The sequence below is a fragment of the Charadrius vociferus genome, unplaced genomic scaffold (genome assembly GCF_000708025.1).
Source record: "Charadrius vociferus isolate BGI_N301 unplaced genomic scaffold, ASM70802v2 scaffold600, whole genome shotgun sequence".
NCBI classification, from domain to species: Eukaryota; Metazoa; Chordata; class Aves; order Charadriiformes; family Charadriidae; genus Charadrius; species Charadrius vociferus.
Window position 1 is genome coordinate 1,399,285 of NW_009646404.1, and position 12,107 is coordinate 1,411,391.

The 12,107-nt window shown below is 45.6% G+C and overlaps 2 protein-coding genes across 2 annotated transcripts in view; one reads left to right on the forward strand and one right to left on the reverse strand.

The window, feature by feature from the left end:
- The window catches only part of COG7 (component of oligomeric golgi complex 7), a 21,802-nt gene extending 15,212 nt beyond the window's left edge, over positions 1–6,590 (forward strand). Inside the window, exons 14-17 of the mRNA XM_009894765.1 lie at positions 141–224; positions 2,166–2,280; positions 4,610–4,753; positions 6,266–6,590. Coding sequence (XP_009893067.1) covers positions 141–224; positions 2,166–2,280; positions 4,610–4,753; positions 6,266–6,432 — 510 coding nt within the window. The 3' untranslated portion in view covers positions 6,433–6,590. The remainder of the gene's footprint in view (positions 1–140; positions 225–2,165; positions 2,281–4,609; positions 4,754–6,265) is intronic.
- Positions 6,591–11,041: 4,451 nt separating this feature from the next.
- The window catches only part of SCNN1B (sodium channel, non-voltage-gated 1, beta subunit), a 12,896-nt gene continuing 11,830 nt past the window's right edge, over positions 11,042–12,107 (reverse strand). Inside the window, exon 14 of the mRNA XM_009895231.1 lies at positions 11,042–11,126. Within this exon, the coding sequence (XP_009893533.1) occupies positions 11,042–11,126 (85 nt within the window). The remainder of the gene's footprint in view (positions 11,127–12,107) is intronic.

Here is a 12,107-nt window from a genome sequence, read left to right on the forward strand (position 1 = left end):
TTTCTCACCATCTGTCTTCTGCTTTCTGGAAGTCCTTGGGTAGTCACAGTTCGTGTTGCTGGGTGACCCCTTCCTAGAATACCAACAGACTTCATGCTCCAAAAATTCATAGATTCATTCTGCGCTTTTTGCCTTAACAGGGTTGGAACTCTGGTGGCATTGGTGAGACCCTGACAGATGACCTGCCAAACTTCAGCCTGACTCCTCTGGAATATATCAGCAATGTAAGAGCATGCAAGGGCAGTTACTGGAAGCCCACTGCTGGGGGAATCTCTTCTGTGTTTCCCCAATTTTTTGTAAAATCGTAGTATTTGTTAAAATTGTTATATGATGGTGATAGATGCTGTCAGTGGTCCAGTCCTCCTCAGCTTGCTTGCGCCATTTTTTTGTAGCTTTTGTGAAATCCCTGTCAAGTTCTGGAGTAGCAAAAGAACATCGGGAGCACAAGGAGAGGTTCTTCCCTATTGAACTGCACTGTGTACAGTGCTAAACCCTCATAATGGGATGGGAAACGCCAACTTTTGTTTGTAGGGATGAATACTGAGCATATCTTCATAATGCAGCCCATGTAGCCTAGAATTTCCTGCCATGTGTATTGGAGTGTTTTAATCATACTGTGAAGTTAAAAAAGACTTGAGCTCTTACCCTTCTAATTGCCATGTGACTCCCTGATTTCTCTATTCTGATGGAATAACAATGAAACCTTTTTGGCAGCGGGTTGTCTGAGTGGAAAAGGAGAGTGAGCTGTTCTTTCCTTCTGACTAGGTCCTCTGCACTCCAGTGCTGATGAACAGCATTCAGATTGCTCTCCCGTTCTCCTCGTTGATGTTTCAAGTCGCTGCCAAATTTGCAGTTCAGATATTAATATTAGCTGCTATTATTATCTCAATACAAAGTGTAATTTGATAAGCAATTTTTTTATGTTACTATCATTCTGGGCATCACACAGGGAACGGACTTTTCAAGGACAGGCTGCAACCAAAAGCTTTTAATATTTTGGTTTCCTCTGGTTTGTGGCCTACAGACCATTATACTCTGCTTTTAAAGCTTTAAAAAAGAAATGTATAGAAATAGGTAGTCAAATCAATTTGTGGGATAATTTTATCATGGATAGTTTGAATTTAGCTATCTGAGAGACTCTTACAAGGTTTAGAAAGCTCATGGGCAGTATATCAGGTAAAATTTCAAGGAAAGATTGCTACTGAATTTCTAAGTAGCTTTCTGATTAACACAGTTCACCAGGAGAGACATGCGTGGTTGGTAAGAGGCTGAATATGCTCCCCTGCCACTTTAATTGAAAGTTAAAACTGAGATGTATATGGTTGTTGCTTGATTCAGTGAAGAATCAAAGGACGTTTCTACCTGTCCAAGGCAAAGAGCAACTTTTCAGATACAAAGCATTTGTTTTCTGACATCTTTTCAGATCTATCCTTTGTCCTGCTGCTGAGTGATAGGTGGGCCAAGACTAAGCCACGGCTTTATCTTGGGTAGTCTTGAAATAACACTACTATATTGTGTAGTAAAATGGAAAACTAAGAAGCTAGAGTAGTGTTTAAAAACAAATTGATGTGGCATATGTGCTGTGTAGAAGAAAAGGCAGGTGATGTGAGCTCAGAGTACTCAGGCAGAGTAGTCTGAACTGTATCTGCACCTAGGAAGATTCTCTGTAGCAGCAGGGATTCACTTCATAAACAGTGTGGTATTTGTTTTATGCCTGGGGTTATGTAGCTCATGTGTGGGAATTCGTGATCATGGTCCCTGTTGGGGAGTAATACATTTCTGTAACTCATGATTATATTGTCACTTGAATCTGCGTTTCCTCTTCTGTGGTTTTGTTTGGTTCAATCTCTTAGATTCTGCTCTAGAAAACAAATTGCTGGGAACACTCCAGAGATCAAAGATTTGCTTGGAGTAACAGTTCTCTGTACAGGTTTTTCTTAACGTGATTGTTTCAATGGTTGGCTCTCTGGCCTTGTGAAAAATTACTTCTTGTACAAAGTATTAACGATGAGCAAGAGACAATTTGTTTCAAACAAATGTAGGTTAGTGAGTTGCTGTCAAGCTCAGCTTTCTGCTTTCAGGTGTGGATTACTGCAGTTGACTCTTTAGCAAAGTACTCGCTTCACGTTTGTTCAGTGACTCAGCTCTTTGTGCTTTTATTCTAGATTGGGCAATATATTATGTCGCTTCCTCTTCACCTTGAGCCATTTGTCACTCAAGAGGATTCTGCTTTGGAACTGGCATTACATGCTGGAAAACTGCCTTACCCCCCAGAACAAGGTAGGGTGAAACTAAAGACTTGAGGTGTCTGGGGGAAAGACTTCACATTTTGATACATAAGTGTGATGTGTTACGGTAACAAAGCTGTTTGAGGTCCATTTCCTATCATCTAGTCACGCTGCTTCTTCCAGGAGACTCTTGGTAATACCCAAGAGGAGCCTCTAAATAATGAGTAAAACTTTTTCATTTTCATTCAAACTGGGAGCTTCAGCTTAGTCTATTTAAGTTTAGCGTTCGTTAAAACTGTGGTTTGGGGTGCAGATTCTGAAGTATTACTGTTTCAGAGTTGGGGTAGTATTTAATATCCAAGGTGCAGGGAGTGAACAAGAAGTACCTGGGGTCAGTTCCCAAACTCTGAAGGGAACCGTCGAACCATCTAGGCTGAAAGACTTATCAAGTTAGCTTTTGTGGCTTCTGCTCCTTATCAGCCTGTCCATTGGAGTACAGCCCACGGAGCAGCTTGGACTGTCTAACAGCTTGCTGAAGGGGGAGTCTTGTTCCAGCTTTGCACTCCTGCCCTCTCCTTTGTAGGAGAGGTTCCTATGTTCCATAGTAGGGCCATTTCCATTCATTAACCCCATGGAAAAGTAGTCACTTTTTCTTTTTTTGGGCTAGTTTCTCTCAAAAATATATCAATAAAGTGATTAAAATCAACTTCCTAAGAGGTCTACTATGCAATAGAGCTGGCGGGAGTGCACAGCAAGGAATAGGCAGAGGAAGCTTGTGACCACATTTAGAAGTGGTGAGTTGTTAGGCTGGCTGACCCTCTTGTGTAATGTCCTCGTCTACTGAAGAAAACAACCCTGCAGCAGTGATCATACAGTGTATTCTTATCCCCAGACAGTATCTAAGCTGGGATTCTTGCAACAACTGCTGCCAGGAGCTAATCTAGTATGGAGCTTTTCAGCTTCAGACCCTAGTGAAATCTGGAGAGAACATCTTGTAAGCGTAACTTTGCACTAATCAGCTGTAGTATAAAATATGCCATCCTTAATGACCTTGTTGAGAATCACAGCCCCTTAATTTGTTGCTAGAAAAAGAGGAGCTCTTTAGCTCCTTTTATCAGGAATAGACATTCATTCTCAAGCAGAATAGTAATGATGTTTACTTGTAAACAACTTTTGCCTCTGCCTCTTTTTTTCTGTAAATCCAGGAAAAACTACTGATACACCCTGTGTGATGTGCTAACCTGTGCCCATCTGTGACAAAGGTTAGGAGCCTATGGTCAGAAACTAGTCTGCTGTCTGTCTGGCTTTGGACAGGTTTTGCATCTTTGGGAATTTTTTAAGGGTTCGACCATGTTTCTAATCTCCATAGTCAGGTTCTTGCTCAGTAAGGACACAACTCTGGAATGCTGACCACTTCATTTAGGTTCTTTTTTCATCCTATATTAACTCCAGCTCAAAAAATCATTAGGGCTCCACTGCTACTACCAGTGCCACCTAAGTCTTTAGTGATTAGATAGCAGCCACAATGATTAAACCCCTCTGTGCTGAAGGAAATGCAGTGAGTGCTGATGGTGGCTGCTGAGACAGCTGTGGCCCAGATGCCTCTTCAGAACTTTCTCCCCAGAATGCACAGAGTTCTTTCTGCATGTTGTTCCTTAATTTCTTGCAGCGAGCTGAGTTTTGGCTCACGTTCGTTCTTCGGGTGGCTGTCCTTACCTGTTGTGTCATTAATCCTGCTGCAGTTAACAACAGTAGCTACATAATGCTTCCCAGCAGGCTGGCAGTGCGCCATGGTTTGCTGTGGTTAATCTCTTCTCGGTGTTTATTTCCACTGACAATCAAGGAAGCGTAGAGCTAGGTATTTATAGTCTTCCTGTAGCCTTCTGAGAATATGCTCTTTATTTTAGGTTTTAGCATTATTTTCTCGTCTTAAAACATTTACATGTTTAACAGCTTGTTAATTTTCAAAACACTTATGAATACAGAATGCCTTTAGGGCTTGAAAAAACCACCTGTGAATCCTTGTCATTGCAGTAGTTTGTAAACTACTCCTGGAAGATGATCCTGTAGAACATGCCCGGCAGTGCCCCTGATCCCAGCCTGATCACCTGTCAGCCCTTTGGAAATGACTTAACCTGGAGAAGTAATAGAGGAGCAAGGAAATTGTTTTGGGTCTTGTGCTAACTTTCAGTGTTGTATAGTATCAGGGAGGATATGTAACTGCTTTGATTACTCCAAAACCAGCTGATAAACTCAATCCTAATGAATACCTTATGTCTCGTTGAAGAAACAGTTAACCGTTTATGAATTATGTTTTGTTACAAAACCAGCAAGTGCAGGTGAATGAGGTCGCTGACAGCTAACGAGAACTTTCTGTCCAGGAGATGAATTACCTGAGCTGGACAACATGGCTGACTACTGGCTGGGCTCCATCGCCAGAGCTACGATGCAAACTTACTGCGAAGTCATCCTGCAAATACCAGAGCTCACAGTACATTCGACGAAGCAGCTTGCCACAGACATTGGTAAGCTCAGTGCACGCGTTATCCTGAGAGCTGTTGCCCTAACACATGGGCTCCTCTGTCGTTACATTAGATTTGAAGAAATTACAGTCTGTGTTTCTCCTTTAATCATGAGCGTGTTGATCTGATACCCAGCATTGTGGAGCAGTTCACAGCTTCTCTTTTGCAGTGTTCTGTCACATCCCTCTCCAAGGGAAGGGTGATGTTCTGATTGGTACTCCTACTTCTTCACTGCTTTGTGCTTCTGACTCTTAGTCAAAGTCCTTCTGAACTGAGAGGATTCCCTTACAAGCTGGTCTTAGCACAAAAGTTCTGTATATAATCTTTTCAAGTGTGGCACTGCTTTTTCCCTTCTCATCGAGTGCCATGTACTGCCATTATATGCCGTGTAGGGGGTACACAGCATGTGCCAGTCCTGTTGGGAAGTGCTCCAGTGGATTATGAAGGGGGCAGCTGGTTGATTTCTTCCATTAACTTGGTAGCCCGAGTGTAGGGGAGATCAGTGAAAGGCCTTCTAAAAGTTGTTGTGGAGCACTTGACCAGCATCCTTTTTTACATAACCCATAGGATCAGCTCCCCTGCCCTGGCTAGCTCGTTGCCCTGCTGCTCTGAGGGTGCTGGGTGACTAAAGTTCCTTTCAACATGGAGAAGCTTTCAGCAGCAAAGTGGGACATAGCTAACACATGCTGGTCATCTCTGCGTTCTCCCACACAACGCAGAGTGACTGAGAGAGGACTGACGGAAGGTGCTGGGGAAGGTGTTTCTGCAGGACTCAATGATCTTAAAGGTCTTTTCCAACCTAAAGGATTCTATGATATGAAAGAGATGGGTTTTTCTTATCCAAAGCTGATGAAAGTGTCACCTCGAGACCATTACCGCTATTGTAAATGCCAGTTAGTCCTTTCCCTGCTGTAAGTCATGGATGCTGTCTTCCCAAGGCTCGAACTCAAAAATAAGGATGCAGACAATGTCTCCTCCTCAGCTTACCTGAAAGTGTGCTTCAATGTCAGTGAACTCAGCCTGAATCTCTTTTTTTTTTTTTTGGCATTACTTAAAAACAAAGGAGTGTATTAGGGGCTGGTTGCTCAGCATACTCCCTGCCATCCTTAATTCCCCAACTGACTTTGAATCAGTGAGCTGGAACTTCCTCCTGCTTCGACAGCCTTTCACCTCTGCAGAACTTCCCAGCTTTATTGCAAGCCTTCTGCAAGTGTGATTGCGATCCTTTATCTGTGACCGTGGTGAATGACCGCCCCAAGGGTGTTGTGTGCAGATACTGAAACATGGCAGAATGTGTCTCAGTCCTCTGAACAAAACAGAAGGTTGTCTAAATTAGCGCGCAGGAAGCCAAAAATACACATCAGTCTGTACAGTTAGATTCCAAACACACTGCCGTTGTGTGTGTTTTTAAGCCAGCAGTGGCAGGATTCTGGCTGTCATGAAGAACGCAGAATAACTTCCATTTGTGCAGTGTCTGTTGCCTGTTCAAATACATGTTTATCTTTAATCTTACAGATTATCTAATAAACGTGATGGATGCTCTCGGCCTTCAGCCATCAAAAACACTGCAGAATATTGTAACTCTGTTGAAAGCAAAACCAGAGGACTACCGGCAAGCCGCAAAAAGTGTGCCACGCAGAATGGCCAGCAGCATTGCAGCAATGAGAGGCCTGGAGTGTTAGCTGCGACATCCTCCCTGCTGCAGGACACTCTTCAAGGGCTGAACTGTTTGGGGTGTTTTTATTTCCCTATAAACTTTGCGAGGACAGTGAAAACATCTCTGGGAATTAGGGGAATTTATTTCTGAATAATTTTTAATAAATGTCTTTGTCTAGGAAAAGCTTGTTCCATTTTTTCATCTTTAGAAATGAGGAAAGATGTCCTACAGCCAAATTTACCTAAAATTTATCTGGATGACCTTGAGTAGGCTGAGCAGTACTGGCTTCTGACTAGAAAAGTTCTGCTGGTTGCTGGAGAGTTCATGCTTCATGGCGGTGAGATGACTGTCTTTTTCAGAAAACTTAATCAATTCTGAATCTAAAATTATGGGGTAGGTGCAACAAAGATCAACTGATTGGAAGCTCTTCTACCTGGAGGCAATCGTTATTGCTCAAGTCTGTCATTAATCACAAAGTCAAGAAGACGGTCGCATCAGTTAGTAGATGAGGCATGATCAAGCTCAACCCTGAGAATAAAACCAGTTTTGTAGGTTGTTCTTTGTGCGATTGATGTATTCTACTGAAAGCTGTGAAGTTTATAAGAAATTTAATGCAACTTGTTTTCTTGTAAAATTTATTAAAGCTTGGTATATAGATCTTTGTAAAACAACTTGTCCAGCCTAAGTATGCTTCCAACACCCCACAGCTTTTTTCTTAGAAGAAAACCGGATGAAATATGAAGAGGGGCCAAAACTGGAATGCCAAAACTCTTTGGAGGGGAAAAAACATCTTTTTTCCCTTTACCTGTATCTACTTCTGTAGTTTTCTCCTCTTCACCACCAGATGCCTTATGAGGAATAATTCTTTTCCCAGTGTCCACGTCTTTGCCTCTTCTTTCCTTAACTTGGTTCAGGCTGCTCTAATCAGTGTTCAGCCCCATCCACAAATCTTTCTGCTCTCTTTGCTTTTTGGCTGGTTTGTTTTTTTTTTTTTCCCCAGGCAGCCTCTGTCTTTTGGACAGCTGTCAGTTCTTTTCCCAGTGCTGCTGCATTTGTCATCCTCCTTTTGGGACACTGATGTATTCTCCCCTGGGTGACTGTGTGCTTAGCTGTCACAGCTGCCAAAGCTGCCTCTTCTAGGCAGTTCCATGTCTTGTTTTGTCACACCAACATATTTTCTGTGTTTTATAGCACACTCCATCCCTGGAGGTGTTCAAGGCCAGGTTGGATGTGGCCTTGGGCATCCTGGTCTAGTGGGAGGTGTTCCTGCCCATGGCAGGGAGGTTGGAACTCGAAGATCTTCAAGGTCCTTTCCAACCTAAACCATTCTATGATTCTATGTAATGTGCTAATACAGGCTTATATTTTACCAGCCGTCCATTTTTTGAGTGAAATTGGATTCCTTTGCTGTTCTTAGCTAGACTTTGGTGATGGTTTACTGCCAAAACTGTAGTTCGGGGAGGTGAGGAGAGCAGAAGTGCTTTATCAACAGGTTTTGGGTTTTGCAGATTTTGGCACCTAAAAAAATTTCAGAGCTGGGAAGTAAAATGTTTTCTGGAATGGTTTATTTTTTTTTTTTTCTTCACAGGGTTTTTGGTTAGATGTTTACTGTTTTGTTTCAGAGTACGAAAAGTCTATTAAAAACCCTCGAAAGAATGGGAAATTTGGTACTATGTTGAGTTGGGACTTCTCAGGTGTCTAGCTTGGCTGCGATTTGTGAAGCCTTTCCCCTGGAGAGCTCTGTGCCCAGCTCTGTGCCTGGGCCCAGGCAGGGCTCATCTGTGTCTTCTAGCTGCTGCATTGCTGCTGCAGCAAGAAAAAAAGCCCCCTTTGCGCACATACAGTTATCTGCAATCTGTCCATTTGGGGGAGAGAGACAAACTGGTAAAGAGCTGAAGTCAAGTACCTGAGACACTTTCCACTTTTATTAGTTGTCAGACGCCCTCTATAAACCAGGAGTAACTGGAATAGTAAACTGTCCGTGTCCTGGCAAAGAACATGCTGTTCCACTTTACCCTCGGTGTGAGACGGGTGAATCTCGCTGTTTGTGCCTCTCCCATCCTTCTCCTGCCTTGTCACTAGAAGGTGAAGATTTTTGATGCTGTTCTTTGCCTCCTGCTATTGCATTTCAGAGGGCAAAGGGCCCGGGGCAGGCACCCAGCTGGAGCTGAAAGTGCGAGAAGCTGGAAGGTGCAGAATACCTGAGCCCTGCTGCTGCTGTTTCTGTTCCTTACAGCTCTATGGCAGCTGATGCCGGAGCCCACCCCAGGATGTCGGCAGCCGAGGTGCTGTGTTTCCAAGTGCCTTGGAGAAGGCTGGTCTGGGCAAACAGCTCTGCCTTCCCCCTCTCTCTGCAGCCTGTCTCATTGCAGTGAGCTCCGCACGGATACCGCTGTTCCAGCAGCACAAGGAACAGGCTCAGGGTGACTGATTTGCCGTACAGAAAAGCATCTAATGTCTCTGCAGTATCTTTATGTTTGAGCAGCTATTTGGATTCCCACACAACTTATTGGTAGTGGTGTTGACAGCGGTGTTTGGTGGTGAGAGCGTGGGAATAGATGCCCAGGTTTTTGTTCTCAGCTTTCCTACTGTTTTAAGCAATTGTTCTATTGTGCCTTTTGCAGGGAGCAGAGTTTTTTCACTGTTGTGAAATCCTTTGGAGGTCTTTGTCAAGATAAGTATTAGCTTGCCCGCGTACATTGAACACTGAATTGGGAGGGGAGGGTGTCAGGTGCTTGTTTCCAAGTGCTGCCATGTGGGCTGAAGTGCTGTCACTTTACAAGAACTCTCCTTTTTGGTAAAGGAGGCTGTGCTGTGGGTTCATGGTGCTCAGGGAGGGAAGCGTCCCTTTAGGGAGAAGGGAAGTGAGGAGTTGGGCAGGAATAGTCTAGGACAACTTGTAAGAGCTGGATTCCTCTGTCTTTACAAGCATCCTAACTGCCTTTCGTCTGCCCTGTCACTGCTCTGGTTGGTTTTACGTGCTTGCTAAGCTCATGCCGTACCCAGGGTGAGACGGTTTCCTTACAGAGCAGCATGTCCGTGGGCTGTTGGTTGTTCGCTCTTGCAAACAAGAACCGGCTGACAGATAAGGGGCTGGGGGCAGCATGTGGACTTGTTCAGAAGGTGCTCCCTGAATCTGGATTTTTATTCTTTATATCTTTTGATTTAGGTATTCTCTCACTACAGATGACTATAAATTACCCCTATTTTTCTACTCCTCATCCCAATGAAGATCAGAGGTGAGTATGGCTGCTCACCAGCCCAGGAAGGCCGGTGGTGAGGGGGGAAGTTCAGTATGTTGAGTCCTTGCTTAACTGTTCCATTTCACAAGAAATCTGTTGCTGAAGGATGAAAGTGTCATCTCTCTCTCGTCCTAGGCTAGTGTAGCAAGTCTGTTGTTTGCTTAATGTATAAAAAATAGTCATATGTTGTCTCTGAGGCAAAACTTCTGGAGGAATTGTTCCCAGTGCTGGAAAGCCTGTAAAGCCCTAGTTGGTAGAATGAGTAGGAAGTTCTGCAAATGAAACTGCTCTGCCAAGGGGCATAGCATCAGCTTCTAAATAACCTCCTTATCTCCTGATTTTCAAGCAGTGGCAACTCAAACGCAGCCTCCAGCTCAGGAGGTCCATGAACTGTGGGCTGCCAGGAGGGTGAACCAGAGGAAGGACTGTTCTGCACATGCCCTGGCTGCAGGTTTTTCCCTGTGCATCGTTTTCTGGGCACTGTCGGAATCAAAAGCCTCGGCCCGGTGGGTTGCTGAAGCGCCACTCAAGAAGCGACGGTGAAACTTTTGTGTGGTTTCTAAACCTGCTCTAATGTGTGGCATCCTGCACGTGTTGAGCAAGATGCGGTGGGACTCCAGTTCCTGAGCTGAAACCCAGGAGGATGTGGAGGAGCACACCACGGGCACGCACCGGCCTCTCCTGATCCTCACCCCTCTTTCTCAACAGCAGAGAACCCAAACGGGCTGAGAATGGTATTTCCAGAGCTGTTTCATTATTTAAGAATGTGAATTTGATTTTAAAAACGTGGTTAAGCTGCTTGTTCTTATGATAACCAAGTTAAATTGGAAAATGTCTGTAAAAATTCAGATATCAGAAGTAATAGAAAATGAAAACTTTAGTTTAAATTGCTATTACTTTTGGAGCTAATCGTAAAATTTTAAAAATTCATGAATCGAGTCATAAAATTAAGTCTGCAGATATTCTAGCATTATTATCTCGTAACTACTGCAGCAGTGTTAGAGCAGCTATACACTGGTAATTAAGGGTTTGACTTTTTCCATGAATTTTAAACACAGAAGTTCCCCTGCGGGGGGCAGTGTCAGCCGTGCCGGTGGGATCTCATCTGGCCCATCATTCCCCGGTTCCTCGGCCCTGTTCATGGTGGTTCTCAGTGACTAGACCCACCGCTTCCACTGCCGCTTAGGGAGATGGAGAGATCCTTGGCACCCAGAGCGCCATGCACTTGGGGAGCTTCAAGCGAAGAAGGACCGTGGACCCCCCTCACCCCCCCGGCTGCCCCCGCTGCCCTGTGCTCGCACCAGGCTGGGCGCCGTGCCCAGAACACCGTGTTCCCGGTCGCATGATTTAACCACACGATCGTGTTTCCTCTTGAAGTTTTGCAAAAGTACTTCAGAAAGGCAGGTGCTGGTGGGTTGTGATGGGCTCCTGGGAAAGCCGGGGGCCGGGTGAGCTCTCTGCATCGCTCAGCTCAGCCCTGCGGGGACCACCAAACCCCCCTGGCTGCCCCCACGTCGGGGGCGAGCGCGGCACCTCCCCCTTGCAAGCCGCTGCCATCAGCTTCTTGCCAGCGCTGAACTGCACCCACTGCCAACAGGGAACTTAAAGGCAACTTTTAAATTTATTTATTTTCAGGAGTGGTACTGTTAAACGTCCTGGCGCTTCCTCCCCGCGCCTGAATCTTTGCGGAGGCTGGAGTAGTTCTCTCCGACACGTTAAAAGCCGTGCCCACCTGCGGTGTGAGCATTAACAAACTGAGCAGCAAACACAGAGCATCCGGGGCTCCAGAAGCAAAGGGATGGTTTTCTTTCACTCTCTTTCCGTTGTAGTTGTTTAGGGGTGGGAATACTGCACCCTCAGAAGGCAGAAGCAGCTTGGGTACCAGCCCCAGAGTCCGACCCACGGTGCAGCACACGCTGGGCCCTGTCTCAGCATCCGCCAGGCCACGGCCGTGCGTCCGCTGTCGGGATGTCCTGGCCTCTCCTGACCGCAAACCAGGACACCCCAGCACCGCCTGCCGTGCCGATCCCTGCCAGCGCCACCGTAGCCCTCCCTCGGACCCCTCCATAGCCCTCCACAGCTGCCACCACCCCACTCATCTCACTGAGAAGCGCTTCCCACCCGCGTGTTAAAAATAAATGGTGACTAATGATTATGTAGCGATACTGATGTGTCGAAGCTCTACGTACAAAAGGCAGAGCCTGACGCTGTCTCTCTGAGGTTTATGACGGGGTTTATTAGACAGAGCTGCTTCACAGTGAACAGTCAGGGAGGGGAGGGGAGGGCGGCCAGGGCTTTTTAGTTCCTAACTTCGGTAGAGAGTAGAAGATTGCTCAGCATGTGACGAACTGAGCATGGTGGTGGCTGCCTGCTCACTCGGTCTCTGCGTCGCTGTCGGGACCGAGGACGTCGAGGGGCTGGGCGGGGAGGGGGGCGGAGATGGGGGGGGGGGGGGCGG